The sequence below is a fragment of the Harpia harpyja genome, chromosome 1 (assembly GCF_026419915.1).
Source record: "Harpia harpyja isolate bHarHar1 chromosome 1, bHarHar1 primary haplotype, whole genome shotgun sequence".
Classification (NCBI taxonomy): domain Eukaryota; kingdom Metazoa; phylum Chordata; class Aves; order Accipitriformes; family Accipitridae; genus Harpia; species Harpia harpyja.
In genome coordinates this window covers 24993527-25012109 of record NC_068940.1, presented here as the reverse complement: position 1 = coordinate 25012109, position 18583 = coordinate 24993527, and the positions used below count along the sequence as shown (strand labels likewise).

At 40.1% G+C, this 18583-nt stretch overlaps 1 protein-coding gene across 6 annotated transcripts in view; it reads left to right on the top strand.

The window, feature by feature from the left end:
• TRIO (trio Rho guanine nucleotide exchange factor) overlaps positions 1–18583 on the top strand; it is a 258492-nt gene that overhangs the window by 131070 nt on the left and 108839 nt on the right. For all 6 annotated transcript variants that reach the window (XM_052781427.1, XM_052781440.1, XM_052781431.1 and 3 more), the window contains exons 12-17: positions 1133–1302; positions 2233–2407; positions 9485–9680; positions 10298–10464; positions 15672–15791; positions 17258–17449. In XM_052781427.1, the coding sequence (XP_052637387.1) occupies positions 1133–1302; positions 2233–2407; positions 9485–9680; positions 10298–10464; positions 15672–15791; positions 17258–17449 (1020 nt within the window). The remainder of the gene's footprint in view (positions 1–1132; positions 1303–2232; positions 2408–9484; positions 9681–10297; positions 10465–15671; positions 15792–17257; positions 17450–18583) is intronic.

Below are 18583 nucleotides of genomic sequence, written 5' to 3'. Positions count from 1 at the left end.
CAAATGTATAAAGACAGAGATTAAAACATAGTCAAAAGACCTTAATCCTTTCAATCAGATCAGAGCTATTCTTTCAGGATAATAAACAAACTCTAATCCTTGTTCTTGGAATCGCGGCATTTGGGATGTGATGGTAAAACAGAGAGGAGGGACCCGGGCTGAGTGCTCCCTGCGAGAGCAGCCGTTTCCCGATGCTGTTAGTGCTGCTTGCGGGAGTGTTGCAGGAGACAGCTGTGCTCCCTCTCTTCAAGCAGTGATTTTATCAGTTGCACAATAGATGGCTAACAGTTTGCTGCTGAATAATTTTCATGCAGAGCTTAGGATGCAACACCTTGCCTCATAAAATTGTGGAAGAGAACACAGTAGGGTTCAAGTGACCAGTAGTGATACCTAGCTGGCATATACGTAGGGATTTCTGCGTAAGCTGCGGTGCGTGGGCGGTTCTGAACAGAGATACGTGCACATGTTAAGTAGGGGGGAGAAATGTTGAATTAACTGCTGGAATTACTTATGATGATTTTTGCTGTAATAGTGTGAAATTGAAATCAAGAGAGGAAACACCATAGCTGTAGAGATGATGATAGAAAAATGTCTCGCATCTGATTTGTCTCTGTGTTTTGTTTTCTGAAATGCCCTTTTCTTTTTCCTTTTTTTTGAAGGCCACTGCAAAGTGTTATGTGGTCTGTGTGCATGTGTCAGCCTGGCAGTGTAAATTTGATGGTGGCTACAATACATCTCCCTTCCTTCCTTCCTTCCTCCCTTCTCTCAGGGAGTGTTACCATAGCATTTCCCTCCCAGGGACTCTCGCGCAGAGCTGCAGATGGGATTCTCGCTATGAACTCTGTGCTGCTCAATCGGATACGCTCAGTACTGTAGAAGGAAAATGGGAAAGAAAGGGTGACTTAGCAACACAGATAAAGCTTTCCTGGTATTTCCAAGAAGCAAAAACCTTATTAGAAACAAAGGCTCGTTTTCATTAAATTTAGGGTGGGATTTTTCTATGAAGAAAAGCAAACCCTGTTTCTCTCCCCCACCTCAGTCTGTTTTCTCTTGTCCGGGGAGATTCATTTGGAATAGTGACTTGCCTGATCCTGGGGCTTACGTTTGGGTTTCCCCCCCCCCCCTCCTTTAGCTGTGGACATGGCTTGAAGAGCTACAGAAAGAACTGCTTGATGATGTCTACGCTGAGTCTGTGGAGGCTGTCCAAGACCTGATTAAACGTTTTGGTCAACAACAACAGACCACTCTGCAGGTTACAGTCAATGTCATAAAAGAAGGCGAGGATCTTATACAGCAACTAAGGTAAAACAAATTTTTATTTAAATCTTGTCTGGTGTACATCGGATGTTCTGTGAGGCTCTTTCTGTTTTGAGGGTAGAGATGATGACTACAAGATATGACCTATAAATAAAACTTGTAAATATTAGGACTACAGTGGTGTTTCAGGCTGTACGGATGGTCTCCTACCCTCTGTTTACAGGAAGCTCAGCTTATAAACACTACCTCCACAAGAAGGAGAGTCTGTTTACATAAGCTACCTTTTTGGTAGGAGCAGTCGTATGTCTTTGTAGTCTGACATGCAGGGCTCCACAGCGTTTTGGGTTCTGAGCAGCAGCCTTTTTGTGAAGAGCCACTTGAAATTGTTTTGCAGACTGATGAGTAACTTTATTGTAGTAAAGACCATCAGTTTGCAGTCCATTTCATTCAGTAACAATCTAAATAAATTTGGGCCCCAGCTGCACTGGTACATGTCCCCTTTGCTGCAGGAACAGATATTATCATATCTGAATTTGCAGGTTTTATAATTCAGTAAAAGATTAAGGGTTTGTTTTGTTTTGTTTTTTTTTATATTACCTAATTTTGATTTTTTTCATTGCTAGGAAGGTTCAGTAAAGTAAATAGTTATCATTTGCCACTTCCTTTTCACAATAAAAGGGTTTGTCTTGGGTTTCAAATTTTATTCTTCCTGTAAACAGAATGTCCTTAAATGTTGAATTAGTGAAAAACTGAAAGTAATCTAATTTCCCAATGCTTTTTCAAGTACTAAAACATAATTTGGACTTTTATTAACAAAGATGTACAGACTTAGCTTTCATGTAATATGGCTTGCATTGACCTTATCTGAAACAGTCTTACATTTTGTCGTCATATATAGCATCCAAATTATATGGGGTTTTTTTCAATAATGCTATTTTTTCTTTTTTTTTTCCTCTTCCTCTTTGCTTTCAATAGGGATTCTGCCATTTCTAGTAACAAGACCCCCCACAACAGCTCAATCAACCACATCGAAACAGTCCTGCAGCAGCTGGATGAGGCCCAATCTCAGATGGAGGAGCTTTTTCAAGAACGCAAGATCAAGCTTGAGCTGTTTCTGCAGCTCCGCATATTTGAAAGAGATGCAATAGATGTGAGTGTCTGCTTTTGGAGTTGCACTGCACTTACTTCTCCTCTCGTGTAGGAACATTTATGCTGAGATTTTTGTGTCGTTGCATTGGCATGTGGCTCAAACAACTGACAGCCTTAGTTCTTACCTGAACTAAGGCGTTTGTCTTGTACATGAAAGTGTCAGGAGAATGCAGAGCTGAGCTTTTTGATACTAACTGAAGCTCTGGTTGGCTCCCAGTGCATCTTTAAGCAAATGTCTTGTAAAATTATAATGTACCAGTTGCTTCATCTGGTAGGTTTGGTTTCAATATCAAGCTACCTTGATATAACTAGTATGCTTACAGTTAACATGAATAAGACTTGCAAGATGGTTTATTACAAACACTCTGAACTGTTGCTTTGTAGTAACACCCCTCTTCTCTTTCTTTTCCAAATCACCAGTCTTTTTTCAGTTGGCAACTACAAGTGGTGTTTGGAGTTCTCTTTTAATCTTTGGGGATGTTATATGAGCTGTCTGTGTTGTCTTTTTTTTTTTTTACATAAGAATCTTTTCCACCTCTGAAAACAATGCAAAAGCAGTTGTAGTGCCACACCCCTGCAAAACTTCAAGAAGTTCTGAGACTGTCCAAATTTTGGAGGAGGATTACAGCATATCAGTTGGAAAGTTTCTGGTTTTGTGCAGGGACATGTATACAGATGGACATGAAACTCCGCATGGAGCTTAGGTTAATAGAATTGCATTATAAAGCTTCAGCTGAGTTCATATGACTTTTGTAAAACCACTAGTGCTGTGCACAGCAACTGAAACTAAGTTGGTGCCTCAGAAGGTTCAGGGTTATCCATTGGTAAATGATCCTGTTTGAGTATATAATGGCTTATGTCAAGACTCTGGAAACTAGGAGTTACAGTGATAATTTTAACCCTTCACTTGTATGTAGTAAAAGCTGCAACTGTTGGTTAGGTATGAATGGTGTAAGGGTAAAGAGGCAGTCAGCAGAAGTGATATCTTCTCAGGTTTGGTTTTTTTCTGAAAATCGGGATTAGATAGCATTGCTGAAGTCTGGTTTAGCTAAGCACATTGTTAGGTGCAGTGCAGAAATAGGCAGACACAGTTCCTTGATCTGTGCCCATGGAGGAAGTGAGAGTGTGCACACTACAGTAATAACAACTCTGGTGTAAAGACTAAGAAGGTTCTCTATTTTGCAATGCACACTAGTCTGCAGGGAGTTTGCTACTTTGATCATATGAGAGTGGCTGTCTTGCATATGCAAGGGAAAGGTTTTGGCAGAATTGTGATTGTAATAATTAGTTGGATGACTGGTATATGTGGAGGAACATAAAAGGTATCCCCTTCTATAGGACTGTCAGCAATTTTACAGTCTCTGCAGAAGTGATCTGCAGTGCTCGATGTCTGTGTGATGTTCTCAGAACACTTTTATTGAGGAAATGGCAGCAATGGGGGGCAAGGCATACCAAGAAAATTAATGGAAGAATTAGGTTAAATGTTTGAGTGAAGTTCACGATTAAGGCAATTGCTCTCTGCTGTAGGTTACATAAACCAGGATTCTACAACAGCAGAAGGCTGGTTGCAGGAGCCCTGCTTTGCAGATGCGTTCTAGTCCTTCAGTGCAGGACAGCATCTGTAAAGATAGTAGTACTTCTGTGTATGTTGTTTGGTGATGCCCATAGGATTTTGCATTGGAAAGCTGCAAACCCTAACTTGACAGGTCTTGCTTTTTCTAAAGCTGACACTTGGCATGCTTTACATTTTGGCACATAAAACATAAAGCAAAGTACCAATTACCTTACTGAAAGAGTTGCTGTATTTTGTTTATATGGCTTGGAAACAAAAATCGTGCTTATTTAAGATTGCCAAGGAGCCCTCCAGGGAACAAAATGACCCTGGCTGGAAAGCGTCTTCAGCAAAATGTTGTTTGCTTTGCTGTCTCTGTACCATGTCATCTCTCTGCTTCCTCAGCAAAGCACGCTTCTCTTTTCCCTCTCCCTGAAGGCAGACATCTGTTTGGAAACTTCCAGGAAGAAAATGTAGGGTCTAGTTCCAGGTCAGTTGTTTGAAAGCAGAAGCTCAGCTGAAGTAACATGATAGTGAGGAGGAGCCAGATGCCAGCTAGGAACTTGCAGACCTTGTTTTGACCTCCTTCATCGAGGATTTTGTGTGACTGGTCCAATCAATTAAGACTTGGCTGTAGGGGCAGTTCATTCAGGGGACCATCCTGTGAGGACAGTTTTTCTGGAAGGCGAGTGGTGTTTCTAGTTTGTCTTACTGCTTGCAAAATAACAGAGGCTAAAATAGGACAAAGGATTCCCTTAGCACTGCAGGATCATACTGTGCAGCTGTGCTTCTGGGGAAAGTGGTGAGATTTGCTGGCAGGGTTAGTCCTCTTCCTCTTGTCCTTACTCTTCCCTTATTATTCGCTGCTAAAATACTCTGTTTCTTTCAGTTGCTGTCTTTTATCCTACACCTTCTCAGATTCTCCTGCTCTTCTGAAATTGCTGTAACTCCAGCACTGTCTCTGTTTTGCCCCTTGCTCTTGGCATATAAACTTGACCTTCTCTACCCTCCGTAGGCTTTTAAGTGCCATTGGTCATGAAGTATTTGAAGGACGCTGTTGTGAATGCCTGTATTAACTAAAGGCAAGAAGGAGCAAAATAATGTACGCAAAGAGTCCCTTGCTAGGGTGATTAGTAGCACAAGGAAGATGTGTATGGACCTAGCCAGTGGGATAGTAACACTGGTGGCAATGTATGCAGCCTAAAATGTTTGTGTCTCATCTGTGTCTGCGCATTTTTGCTTGTCTGTAACTTAAATGCCTTGAAGCCTCTGTCAGGGCTCCACACAAAGCATACCACACACTTTTCAACTCACAGTTTTATCTCAGCTCTATTTTTGGACCACACTTACAAGATGCCTGTTAAGTCATACAGCTGAAAAGGCAAGGATGCAAAGTGCTGGATCACAGAGACCTAACTCTTCTCCCTTTCCCATTTTCCCTTTTTCTTTCTCCCCAGCACATATTTTCCAGGTCCTGGTTAGCACTCAGTTGGTATAAGGAATGCTAGTTAGACCCATCTGAGAAGAGACCTGTGGTTCTTTATTTCTTTCCCACTCAGTGCAAAAGAATTGGTATCCCTTCTGTGTTATACCCTGCCTTGTTTCCTGTCAGTGTTACCTTTACATTTTGTAAAAATCTAGGAATGTCAGGCAGCTCAGCCTCTGCACTAGGAACTTCTTGAACATGTGCTATGGTAAGTAGTTACCCTGTGTTTATGCTGGGTTGTCCATTTCCTGAGAGTGGTATTAGTTTGTGATTCAGTTACTTTAGATGTCTATTAGTCATTCATCTTTGTTCTGTTTGTTTAATGCTAATTGTCTTGACAAAACTTTACAAAGAAAATAGGAGCCTGCTCACTCTAAAAGTGTTGCTTGTAAAGCAGAACTTCAGGGGAAGCACTGAAGAGTGTGGGCAGAGAGGGCTTAATGCACGTTATTTTTAACTCTGCCCTCCGTGCATTTCAGATTTGCACGGTGGGTGCAATGGCTGAAACAGATCACCTTGCGCCACCTAATTACTGCTGAAAAATTGTAAGGATTACTGCCCTTGTTAGGAACCTCGGCTGTGATGTTCACTGACTTATCTTTTGAATGAGTGTGGGACCATGCTGGCACTATTTATTTGAATCGTGGGCTCCCTGGTCTTTTGAAGGGGACAGGGAATGTCTTGCTCTTATACAGAGTGTTTCAGACTGCTTTAAATAATGTGTGGGTCATGATCTTAACCTTGGGGTTGCATGAAATAACATGGGAAGAAGTTATAATTCTTACTGTTGTTCTTTGGAGGCAGTATCACTGAAACCTCTTGGCTGAGATGACACACAGCGTTGACCTCTTAAAACTACCTGTCGTTCATAGCGGGTACAGTGAATCTCAGGACAGTCTAAGAGGACATAGTGACTACAATCTCCTTAAACCATTCCATTATTATAAAAATACTGACACTTAGCCACAGCAGTGTCCTATTGTGAGCTTACTGTGTTTATTACCTTATTTCCACTCAGTTTGCTAGTAAGAGAGGTAAGGTTTTGGCATCTGTTCTGAAGGGAGATGGACTGGCTTTGCTTTTAAAACAGTGGCATGAATGTGCCATGTTAAATCTTAATCCACTTTTTAATGGTGGTTAGAAAGATGGTGAAAGATGACATTTTGACAGCAGAGTTTCACGACCTTCTTTACTGCTCACATTTCTCAGTTTGACCAAGTCTAACTACAGTTACTTCTTGAGGATAACTTGTGAATGTTGTTAACTTGAACTGGATGAAAATAAGATTGGTAAATCTAATTTGTGAGAACTTCCATAGTGCAGTGGATGGTTTGAAGAAACAAACGTTAGATGACCTCCACTGCTTTCAGTAATGAATGAATACAGAGTTTTGAAGACAAGCTGGGACAAGCAGGTCTGAGGTACGTGAGAGCAGAAAAGGGGGGTAGTTGGAAATAAGCGGTTTCTCAGGCTGAACTCTCGGGAAGACTTGAAGTTTCTGAAATATTTCAGGTCAGTTAAAAGGAGATGAAGAGCAGAGGGAGGTAGCGAGACATGTTGGGCATGGACCAAGTAAAAGGGAAATAAAGGGAAGTTGTGAAGGATTTTGTGGGAGGGAGAGCCTGCGTGTGTGTTTAGAGGGGAAACCACTCATAATGCATAAATAGATTGTGCGTGTGATGTTTCGAGCACATGGAAGAGAGATGAAAGAAGCTTTAAGCAGTAGCTAAAAAGCCTTGTATATCTTCCTGCATCTCGTCCATCGGTGCTTCTATTTTCAGTGTTATCCCAAAACATGAGTTTCTGCTTGTTTTCACTTTGGTAGACCTAGTGGATCAGGATTAGGGATTCCAAATAGCTCCCTTAATTGTTTGGTATCTCCCATCATGGCATGGTGCAAAACTTGAATACTTAATGAATCAAGTAAAATTTTTGCAGAACACCTGTCCTGGTTTCAGCTGGGATAGAGTTAACTGTCTTCCTAGTAGCTGGTACAGTGCTATGTTTTGAGTTCAGAGCGAAGAATGTTGATAACACTGATGTTTTCAGTTGTTGCTCAGTAGTGTTTAGACTAATGTCAAGGATTTTTCAGCTTCTCATGCCCAGCCAGTGAGAAAGCTGGAGGGGCACAAGGAGTTGGCACAGGACACAGCCAGGGCACCTGACCCAAACTGGCCAACGGGGTATTCCATACCATGTGACGTCCCATCCAGTACAGAAACGGGGAAGTGGGGGGCAGGGATTCGCCGCTCGGGGGACTGGCTGGGTGTCGGTCGGCGGGTGGTGAGCAATTGCACTGCGTATCATTTGTACATTCCAATCCTTTCATTATTGCTGTTGTCATTTTATTAGTGTTATCATTATCATTATTAGTTTCTTCTTTTCTGTTCTATTAAACCGTTCTTATCTCAACCCACGGGTTTTGCTTCTTTTCCCAATTTTCTCCCCCATCCCACTGGGTGGGGGGGGAGTGAGTGAGCGGCTGCGTGGTGTTTAGTTGCTGGCTGGGGTTAAACCACGACAACACCTTTACAACAGGATGTAACTCACTGATGCCACAATTTTAATAATTGCTTGATGTGTCCATTTCTTATGGTGCCATGTGAGCAGAATGGTAACAAGACTTCAAGAAAGATTGTAGCTGACTACGGGAACTTTATACGGATGATTTAACTTTACTTTCTCCTCAATTCTACTTTTTCTAGAAGGCTTGTTTTCCTGGAATTTCTCTTGTAGTTTAACTGTCTCAGTAACTTCACAGCTCTGATTAAGCACTTGGAAAGGGTAGTAGCATATTCGTTTTGCTGACAACAAATTACTTCGGTTAAATATTTATGCAGTCAGCTACTTTGTTGCTAATGCCCATTTAGTCAGATCCTCTCTTTGCTGTGTCTTGCTGCATAAATAGGTGTTTTCCTGTTATTTAGAATCGTTCACATCAGTTTGTCCTACTCCTGAAATTGTAGAACTCTGGAGCTAAGCCATACTTGGTTCTTGATATCTATAATTTTGCTTTCTTAATGAACTGCAGTAGTTTGTGGCATAACTGCTGAAAATTCTGAAAAATAATTTGATTACAGGCTTGAGGGATAAGTGTGTCACAGACTTGTTTGAACTAACTGATGCATCAAGCCTTTGCCATAAGAACTCAACCCACTTTCATCAGTGAGGATTGTAAGCATTATTCGTTAGACTTCAAAACAGTTTTGTATCCTAATTAAAAGGAATATTTTACATTTCATCCAGGTTTTGCAATATGATTTGGAAAACGCACTTGTGTGGACAGGCAAGGAGGACTTATTGTTGTGATGCATGTGTTAAAAAAAATCCTTCCTTAGCTACCCTTCTTTGGACATCTTACGACTGAGAGTAAAATCCAGAATTAAAGTGTAAACTGAAGTGTAGCTGAATGATTTCAGCAAGCAAATTTAGCTCTGACGTTACAGTAATACTGCAATAAAGTGATACTTTTTGGTTTTGCACCATTCACTAAGTACCCTGCCTTTTGTAGCAAGTAGTGCTTCTCAGTTGTCTGGCAGAAGTCAAAGGCGCTCACAGAGCCTGATGCTTCCTGCTCACGGAAGGGGAGAGCTGGCTTTTTTGTAAAAGGGCTTGAGACTAGCATAATTGAAAGCTAAGCTGTCTCTTGATGTGTGAGTTATTACTTGGTGCAGTCTGAAGAATTGAAAAGATGTTTTAGATCGTTTTACTTCAAAAGGGGAGATAAAAACATTTTAACGTTTTCACAGGTGAAGTGTTGATGAAGGAGTACCTTAAACAAGGCAAGGCTACTTATAGTATTGCAAGCACTGGTTGAAGGAGAGCTGTAGTGGTTCTCAAAGAGATTCTTCCAGATCGTTTTCTGAAATTTAAAATCTGTGCTAAAACAGCCTATGTCTGAACCATGTTGAACCTGATCAGTGAAGTCAATCAACAATGGGCAACTCCAGTTCCTGACCTCCATCGTAAGCGCAACATTGGAAATAAACGTATGTTGTGTAACGGGTACTTGAACATTGTCATCCTCCTTTTCCCCCCAGATAATTTCAGACCTCGAGTCTTGGAATGATGAGCTCTCTCAGCAGATGAATGACTTTGACACTGAAGATCTTACCATAGCAGAACAGAGGCTCCAGCATCATGCAGACAAAGCCCTGACCATGAATAACTTGACCTTTGATGTCATCCACCAAGGGCAGGATCTGCTGCAGTATGTCAATGAGGTGCAGGCATCTGGTAAGATGGCTCCTTCGTGCTATTCTGGGTAGTAGCTTTATTAGAATTATCCAGTTGTCTCTCCACGGGACGTGTGAAACTAACAGAGATGCTGGTTAACTGTAAACTGGAGACGTGGACATATTTTTTTCTCCCTTTATACTCAAATCATTTGATAGCGTTCATGAGAATATACTATTATGGCATGTAATTTTTATCTAAGAGTTGGCAACACCTGAAGATGTTTAGGTTTTAAAGAAAGGGATTCCACTCAGGAAGTCAGGAAAATTGGAGTAATTACCAGGGAGTTAATTTTATAGTTAATTGCAGCAGTGCAGTCAAGCCAAAATTTTCAGCTTTCAAGTAATAAGTGTTCCTTTTTTGTTTCTTACGCCCTTTCATTTGATGTTTTTAACTGTATGCAGTCACCTAGGGTAAATCTCAGGCTTCTTTTAAAAAACCAAAAGTTAATAGTGCATTTTTGAAGAGTGCAAACACCTATGCTCATTTAAGCAAATCCTCCGAGGATTAAGTTGAACTTTGAGAAGGAACTGGAAAAGTAAGCGTAAAACAGTGGAAGCAGGCTATTTGTCTTCGGAAGACTTGTAAGTCATGTATAAATAACTGGCTGATTACAGGTGTTGAGCTGCTTTGTGACAGAGATGTAGACATGGCAACTCGTGTCCAGGATCTGCTGGAGTTCCTCCACGAGAAGCAGCAGGAGCTGGACTTGGCCGCCGAGCAGCACCGCAAGCACCTGGAGCAGTGCGTGCAGCTGCGGCACCTGCAGGCTGAAGTCAAGCAGGTATGTCTGGGCTGTGCTCCCGCGGGGGGGTCGGACCCCCAGAGCTATTCCACACCTCTGGGAGAGGTCCGTTCCCATAAACAGATGGGGAAAATTACTTTCTGCTGTATAAAGGCTTGCGTTTGGAGGGGGGAGGGACTTTGAATTGAGCTCCTAAGAAACTTCATTTTCTGTTAACATTAAGTACGTTTTTTAATTTGCATCAACAGTCCATATATCTACGTGGATACAAGTCAGCTATTTGAAGTGTAGAGCAATTTGAACTAATGTTAAACACACACTTTTATTATCATCTGTATGGTGATTAATAAAAATGTTCAGCGATAGTCCCTGCACGCTGGCCTGATACGTTTTGGTATATTGTTTGAGACATCTACAAATAACGATAACATAATACCAGCATGATTTACTTTTCGGGAGAAGAAAAATGAAGTTTTGCTTCTCATGGCATTAAAGTGGCAAGTTTTGAGGTCCTTATCTGAGAAACACCTAAACCTTTGCTGAATTTGTGATGCTGTGGGCAAGACCACTGAAGTAGATGAAAGTTTAAAAAACAAACAAAACACTTAGAAAGGTAAGAGTTTTTGATCTTGTTCACACTCGGCAGCATCACAGAAATCTACTACAAGCAGTTGTATTAGTCTGTCGTGAAACAGCTCCCACTGTGACTTGTCCTTTTTCTGTTTGTCATGAGCTCTTAAAAAAATTCATCTCCCTCATGAGACTGTGAACAAGAACTCCTGAATTGCAAAGTAATATAAAAGCAGTCCAGCTAGCGTAGGAGAGGTGAACAGGAGGTTTCTGAAGTCTTTCCAGACAGCGGTTGGTTACTCTGTAGTAGGAGACCCAAAGTTTCTGTGTGGTCTTGAATTAAAGGAATGCAAGGAACTAGTAGTGTCTGCTGTCAGTGCAATCTAGGCGTTAATCAAATACATGACCTTCTAGTTCAAGCCTTTGCATATTCTACTGAACTATCCTGTATCCGTCTTAGCACTTCTTCGTCTTTGTACATGCAAATTACAAATGACTCCTTTCACATGAGTAATGGTTGAGATAAAGTTATTGTGGATCAGGATAGTTTCTGTACTCGGTTGCATGCTGTCTTGAGGATGAAGGAAAGAGTGCACATTTGCAAAGAAAAAAAAATGTAAAGGAGGAGTGTGAATGCCAGCTGAGGCAATCTCATCCCTTTGCGGTACATCAGTGGGTTAGGATGGGATGGGCTATTAAGAAAAAGAAATTGTTAATTCCCATGATACTGAAATAATATTCAGTTACAAAACAGAATATAGCACTTGGGTAATATTTCAAAGACACACTATTAATTAGTTATTTATATTGCATGCTCCCACAATAAAGTGAGTACCTTGCTCCACTAGCTTTGTTTGTATGCAAGTTAAATGTGATGAGAAAGACACACGTGTTTAAAACCTGTGTTTGCGGAACCAATGTTCTGTATTTTGGCAGATACAAGCAGATGATGAACATCATGGATTGTAGAGGAATATCCATGTTGCACTTAGTATATGGTTTCTAGGTCATTGTGTAAGATCCTTGTAACTTTTTCGAACCACTGCTAGCCCTGACCGAAGCCGAAGCTTCAAGTTTAGATTTTTAAGAAAGCACTGGAAAAAATGAGTTCATCTTATCATAAAGCTATAGATAGTATACAATTCTAGCCAGCCGCCTTTTCTGAATGGACTGGGATTTAGGAGAGAAAATAGGTTCTTTTTTATATTCCTAGAACACATCTCTGAATTAAATGCCATAATAGGCGTGAATTTTCAAACTTACATGAATGTGTAGCTGATAGAGTGTTCGTGTATTACGAACTCCTTTTCCAGATTTTCATTGTACAGATTAACCTGCAACACTTCCCCAGCCTGAAGGCCTAAAAATTGAATGGAACTAAAACTGAGTGTTATATTGTCTCATGGGATTTCTTTCAATCCCCTTTGGAATGCTTTGGGGCTAGTAACTCTTAGTTTTGTAATTTCAGTTGCCTTTTCAGGAAACCACAGCTGATTTATTCTAGTTTTTATTAGATATCAGGAAGCATGGTCTTCCCCTCTTTCCTCTGCACTGGGAAAAACTTCATAGCTCAGCAGGTCACAGCAGGTGCTTTACCTGGGAGTAAAATGACATGGTAAACCTCCTCTTCGGTCTGTTTTGTTTGTATTTTGTTGCCTGAAGCAGTGAACACACTGTTTTCCAGTTCAATTACTGTGGTTTTCTGCCAGATTTATTGTTGATGAACTGGCTGTAAGCACACTTGTTATGTAGATGGGATACTGTCACCATGGCAAGGATTTTAACAAGATTTCCATTTGAATAATGGAAACTGATGTTACTGCCATTGTATTTCACATATATATATGTAAAATATAAAAATACATAGCTTGTAGTCATGTGAAAAGGTTAGACTGGAACACTGCAGGAATTTTTCCATAGGGTTCGTCTTTCAGATTACTATAATGGAGACCAGCAAACTGTCTCCTGGCTTAGTTTTTTAGTCAAATAGTTGCAAGGAGTCTTTTCCGTTCTAGGTAGTGAAACTTGGAGCTTAGGGAATTCTTACCAAATAAGCACAGAAAGCAGATAAAAACACCCAGTGTTGCTTCTCCCTTAACTACTGTACCAGTTCTGCTTTGTGGCCATTGAAGTTCTGTAGATCAAGGCTCAGTACTAGGAGGAAGCAGAAGAGCCAGAAGACAAACAGAGGTTTAAAGAAAAACTGCAAAGAATTTGCTTGTCAACTTTATGTGTAATAGGTGCAGAAAGGGCAAAAATGGATAGAGGATGGAGGTGCTGTCATGTCCTACGTCTACACTGCAGACTTACTCTTTTCTACAGGCTTGCAGGATTTATATAGAAGAATTCAAAGATGCAATATCGGGGACAAGAAAAACCAACTTGTTAGCTATTTATTGTGCAGGCAGAAGTGGGAAGAACTGCATTACTAATACAATATTGCAGTCTAGATAAGGGTAAGACAGAAGGTGAGGTGGTGATGCAAATTTGAGGGAATGAATGTTGTGTCAAGATGGCTAGACCTCAGTTGCTTCAAGCTGTTAAAGATATGTTAGGCTGTACTTTGGATGTAGACCAGACGTGCCTTTTGTTTTGAAGGATTTGTGTTTTAATAGGTCCTTTTTCTGGTTTCTGCCCGTGTTTTCAGTCTATGACTAGAGTCATGTCATCCTGATTCCCTTAATAATAACCTGGCACAGTAACATTAATGGTAATGTCATATGTGGATCACTAGAAGAGAGTATTTAGTGTTAAGAGCTAATTGTGCTTTGGTACTTAATAAGTGTCGAGAGCTAACTGTGATTTGGTAGTTAATATATTTATTACCAGTGATTAAAGGTCTAAAATCAATTAGTAGGAAAAGGTTAGAGAAGGTATGCTTAAATTGGTTATTTTTGAATCAACTGGGCCCAGAGGAATTCACCCTAGAATACCTAGACAACTGCCTGAAATAATGTCATAGACATTAGTGCTTATCTACCCAAACTTCTGGAGATTGGATGAGGTTCTGGAGGCCTGGAATTCAACATCTGCTTCTCAAAGGTGGGAAAGGATTAGCTAAGGGAGGATTATAGGTCAGCTAGTTTAACATAATTCCCAGGAAAAATATTTAAACAAGTAGATTATTAAACCTGAACAGTGACGGGGAGAGGAGAAAAGGCTAACGTAGATTCATTAGGCATAGCTTCCCTTTGATAAATCCTGTTTCTTCCTGACAGGTCTTCTGGGTAGAGGTGAAAAAGCAGATGACATAGATCTTCCTTCTATTAAAGCTTTTAAAATAGTTTAGTTCAATCTATCCTGCCCTAGCTTACTATGAGAATGTCATATGAGACTACGTTACCATGAATGATAACTTGCTGGAAAACCATACTCAGTAACAGAAGTTATTAAGAGACTTACTGGATTGGAAAAGAGATTTCAGAATTTTTTAAAAAATCTGTAGAAGTCTGTATTTGGATCCTGGTTTGTGTTTTCAGTCAGAAAATCTACATGTTAGAGTAGAGGTTATGCTTTTAAATATGAAGATAAAGGCAAAAGAAGCTGGGAAAGGGATTTGAGTTCATCAGAAGACACTGGATTACAGTTCAGAATTATCTTGATGTATGGGAGAATTGCACTGCAAGAAGGATGTGAATTTTATTAGTGACAAATACAGAGCATGATGTACTGGCAGGAATAATCAGCTGAACAAATACAGCACGGGGTAATTACTGGCTGGGCAGCAGTTCCATAGAAAAGTTGTATAGATGACAGTGAATAACGTGAATTATGTCCAGCTTTACTCAGTATTTGAAAGCTTTTGACTGAAGTCATGGTTATCAACTGGAGAGAGCTCATAAAAGAGCAGTGAGAAAAATAAGGCAGCTAACTTCACATGGGAGAGATTGAAGAGGCTGTGGTCAACAAGAGAAGAGGAATCTAGAGGAGGGAGTTGGGTAATGTTCTTGATGGAGAGAGGAGAGGTAAAAACAGAGCTAATGTCTCCCTGTTGTGGGCAGGAGAAATTAAATGAGCCGAAATTAAAGCAAGAGAGGTTTGAGTGTTAGACATCAGAAAGAAGACTTAGGGTGATAAAAATATCTGGTGAAAGTGTGGGACTGGAGTCTTGAGTAAGGAACAAGGCACAGATCTTTTGGGAGGGGTCTTAAGGTTGCATGTTCCTGCTGTTGGTAAGGGATGCAGTAGGTGGCCCTGTGTCAAAGAAGGCACATTCTGAAAACCAAAAATCTTTAAGCAATTAGAAGACACTCAATGGTCACATTTTCTCAACATTAATATTCAAAATTATTTGCTTACTTTTTACTAAGCTGCATGTCCTCAATTTACATCACTGACACTGGCTCTTACGCAAATATTGCTTGTAACTTGTTCCTGTTTTCCAGGTGACAGAAATGGTATTGAGGAACACAACTATGTTCAGAGTATAAACTGAAACCACAAGCATGTAGTAGGTGACTGAAAGATATGAGTTGTTACCTACGTGAATTTACAGTGAATGTCATTCGCTGTGTTTACTGAATATATAATTCACTGTAAATATATAATTAATAAATTAATTAGTCATTAATTCCAGTACTACATGTGACCCTAAATGGTTTTGTCCCTAGCCATGATGCTTTTCTTGCTGGTTGGCAGTGGAATTGCATATTTCATGGTATTCTCTTTTGTTACAGGTTTTGGGCTGGATCCGAAATGGAGAGTCCATGTTAAATGCTGGGCTTATCACTGCTAGCTCTTTGCAAGAGGCAGAACAGTTACAGAGGGAGCATGAGCAGTTTCAACATGCAATAGAGGTAAAAGCACCATTTCAGTGACCATAGCCAAGAAGTCCTGTATGACAGTTCATGAGTCTCTGTAAATAGCACTTCTGGGTTCACGCTACAATGTTTTGAGTTTAGGAAAAGTTGTTTAAATCATCTTATGGCAAAGAGATTGAAACACTTACTGGTAAGGTGGGCTTTTTGTTCTTGTTCGTTTTGGAGTTGCAATTCCAGATGAACACACCTGCTCAGTACCTTTTTGCATCTTTGTAAAGTGATAGCTGCTCACTGCAATTTTACTGAAAATGGTGTTTCCCTTTGTTAGAATACAATGTATAATGCTAATCGTTAAAGTTAGGAATAAATGGAACAGCAAACATCAGGTTTGTGTATTCTGATATGGTCCTTTAACATTTCCATTTTTGTCTGACAGTGAGTTTCACTGAAATTTGTGTGTGGTGGTGTGTCCATCCTCCTGCCGTGACTTCAAACTAACTTATTGGATTGGTCATATCTCCGCAAAAAATAGACAGATATCTTAAGATTGACTGAAATGCAATGCACTATGCACTATCAAGGGACTTACGGTGATATTGATTATATATAGCATATGTTTTTTAAGCACTTTTGTTGAAAGAATAACCAATGTTATGATTATTTGGGAAAACCATTTTCAGAAGTACTTTGTCTTGCAGTAACTCTTTTATGTTTATTTCACGTTCATTTGCTATTCAGTGGAGTTTTATGCTTCCCCTCTTTCTTTTTTTTTTCTTTTTTCAGTTTACGCTATATGTACCCTCATTTTGAGAGCTTTGGTAACTCTTAAGTATAAAAATCATGAGACCTCTAGGTGTTCATCAATTCAAGAATAAACAACTAGGAAGCTTAAATTCTGTGTTTTCTGGGTCATTCTGTACTCAGATATAATAATGCTTATTATTATAGTTAGGGGTTCCAGATTTTAGGCAAGTACATGTTTACACAGAGAACTGCAGTTAAAAATTTGCTTACAATGAATGGAGAGTTGTCTTTTGTATTGGCCTGCATGCCTGCACCTTCATTTGCTCACCACTGATGTGCAAAAGACTGCAGTAAAGCTGTGAGGACAGTAATAACAATCAAGCCAAAATGAGATACATTCTTTCCATCTTCTTTTGCCTCACTATGAAGGGAAAGAAAATCAACCTGAAATTCATAATTATAACAAAGTGTACTGCAACATAGATATGCCATGTGTGCCTTAATGCTAGACAGTGGCTATTGCTTACAAACTGCTAGTCATTGTTGATTTGATGGTAAATCTCTACAGGATTTATTTCCTTTGTATTTGCGTAGTGAAGTCATGCAGTGACTAATATTAGACAGTTGTTTTTATCTGATGGGTGTTTATGCATGTGTGTAGAAGTGTCACTGATACAGTGGAAATGTGAGCCTTTGAGGTCTTCAAGAAAATGAACTGAAGCTCTCCACTGAACTCCTGAATTTTCACCCTTTGTCAGAAAACACATCAAAGTGCCCTGCAGGTTCAGCAGAAGGCAGAGGCCATGCTGCAGGCTAATCACTATGATATGGATATGATCCGGGAGTGTGCAGAGAAGGTTGCTTCCCACTGGCAACAACTGATGCTGAAGATGGAGGACCGTCTCAAGCTTGTGAATGCCTCTGTTGCCTTCTATAAAACTTCTGAACAGGTAAAGAAATGCTACGTGATCTGTGTCTGCCTTGGTTAATTCTTCAGTGTGGTATAAAACAGCACTACCTAAAATAATGGTTGACTAGGTTTGGTTATATTTACTAATTTGATAACTGCAGTTACACAAAAAAATGCAAAGAGCAAATCCTCTTAACAGCTGCCTTAGAAAGAGAAACCATGTGTTGCAGCCTTTCAATATATAAAGAGGTCTTATAAGACAAAGACTTTTTACCAAGGCTTGTAGTGACAAGACAAGGGGCGATGGTTTTAAACTGAAAGGAGGTAGATTTAGGTTGGGTGTAAGGAAGAAATTTTTTACGATGAGGGTGGTAGGACACTGGAAGAGGTCGCCCAGAGAAGTTGTGGACGCCCCATGCATGGAAGTACTCAAAGTCAGGCTGGATGAGGCTTTGGCCAACCTGATCTAGTGAGAGATGTTCCTGGCCATGGTGGTGGTTTGGACTATACATGATCTTTAAAGGTCCCTTCCAACCCAAACCATTCTATGATAAACGAATAATAGACAAATTGTACTAACTGCTAAGAGATTACAGTGTAATTGGTGTGGCTACACTTGCTTCAATTAACAAACTTCAAAGAAGGTTCATGACCAAAGTGCAGTGATTATTGGCGAAGACTGAAATTTTCATCTGCCTCTTCTATCACTCTCCCCTTTAATATTCCTCAGATTCTTATTTCTAGTTGAGAAAAGTCTTGTAAAACATTTCCAAGATGAAATACACTGTGCTTAGTTGGATTTCTGTTTGTTTCAAGAAGTTTTGCTTAAACCATAAAAAAGTTACACAGAGGTTTTAACAGAAGAACTTCAGATGGCTAATTCTGGGTTTTGTGTGGGAGTCAGAGAAAAATCAGCTTCATCCTACTTGTCCACAGAACAGTTAGGGGGAAGGTTGGCAGGGTTGCTGCTTCTGCCATCATATCTTAAACCCATCCTGAACTATGCAGTCACAGAGGCAGAGAAAGATGAGCAACTTTAGGGATAGCCTTCTGAGCAAGTCCACGTAAGCAGGCCAGTGCTTTCAAACCTACAGCCAAAGTTTGTTGCCTTCTCTTAAGTCCCAGTCAAAACATGTCTTCTGAGGTATATGGTAAGGTATATGTAAGGGGTAGA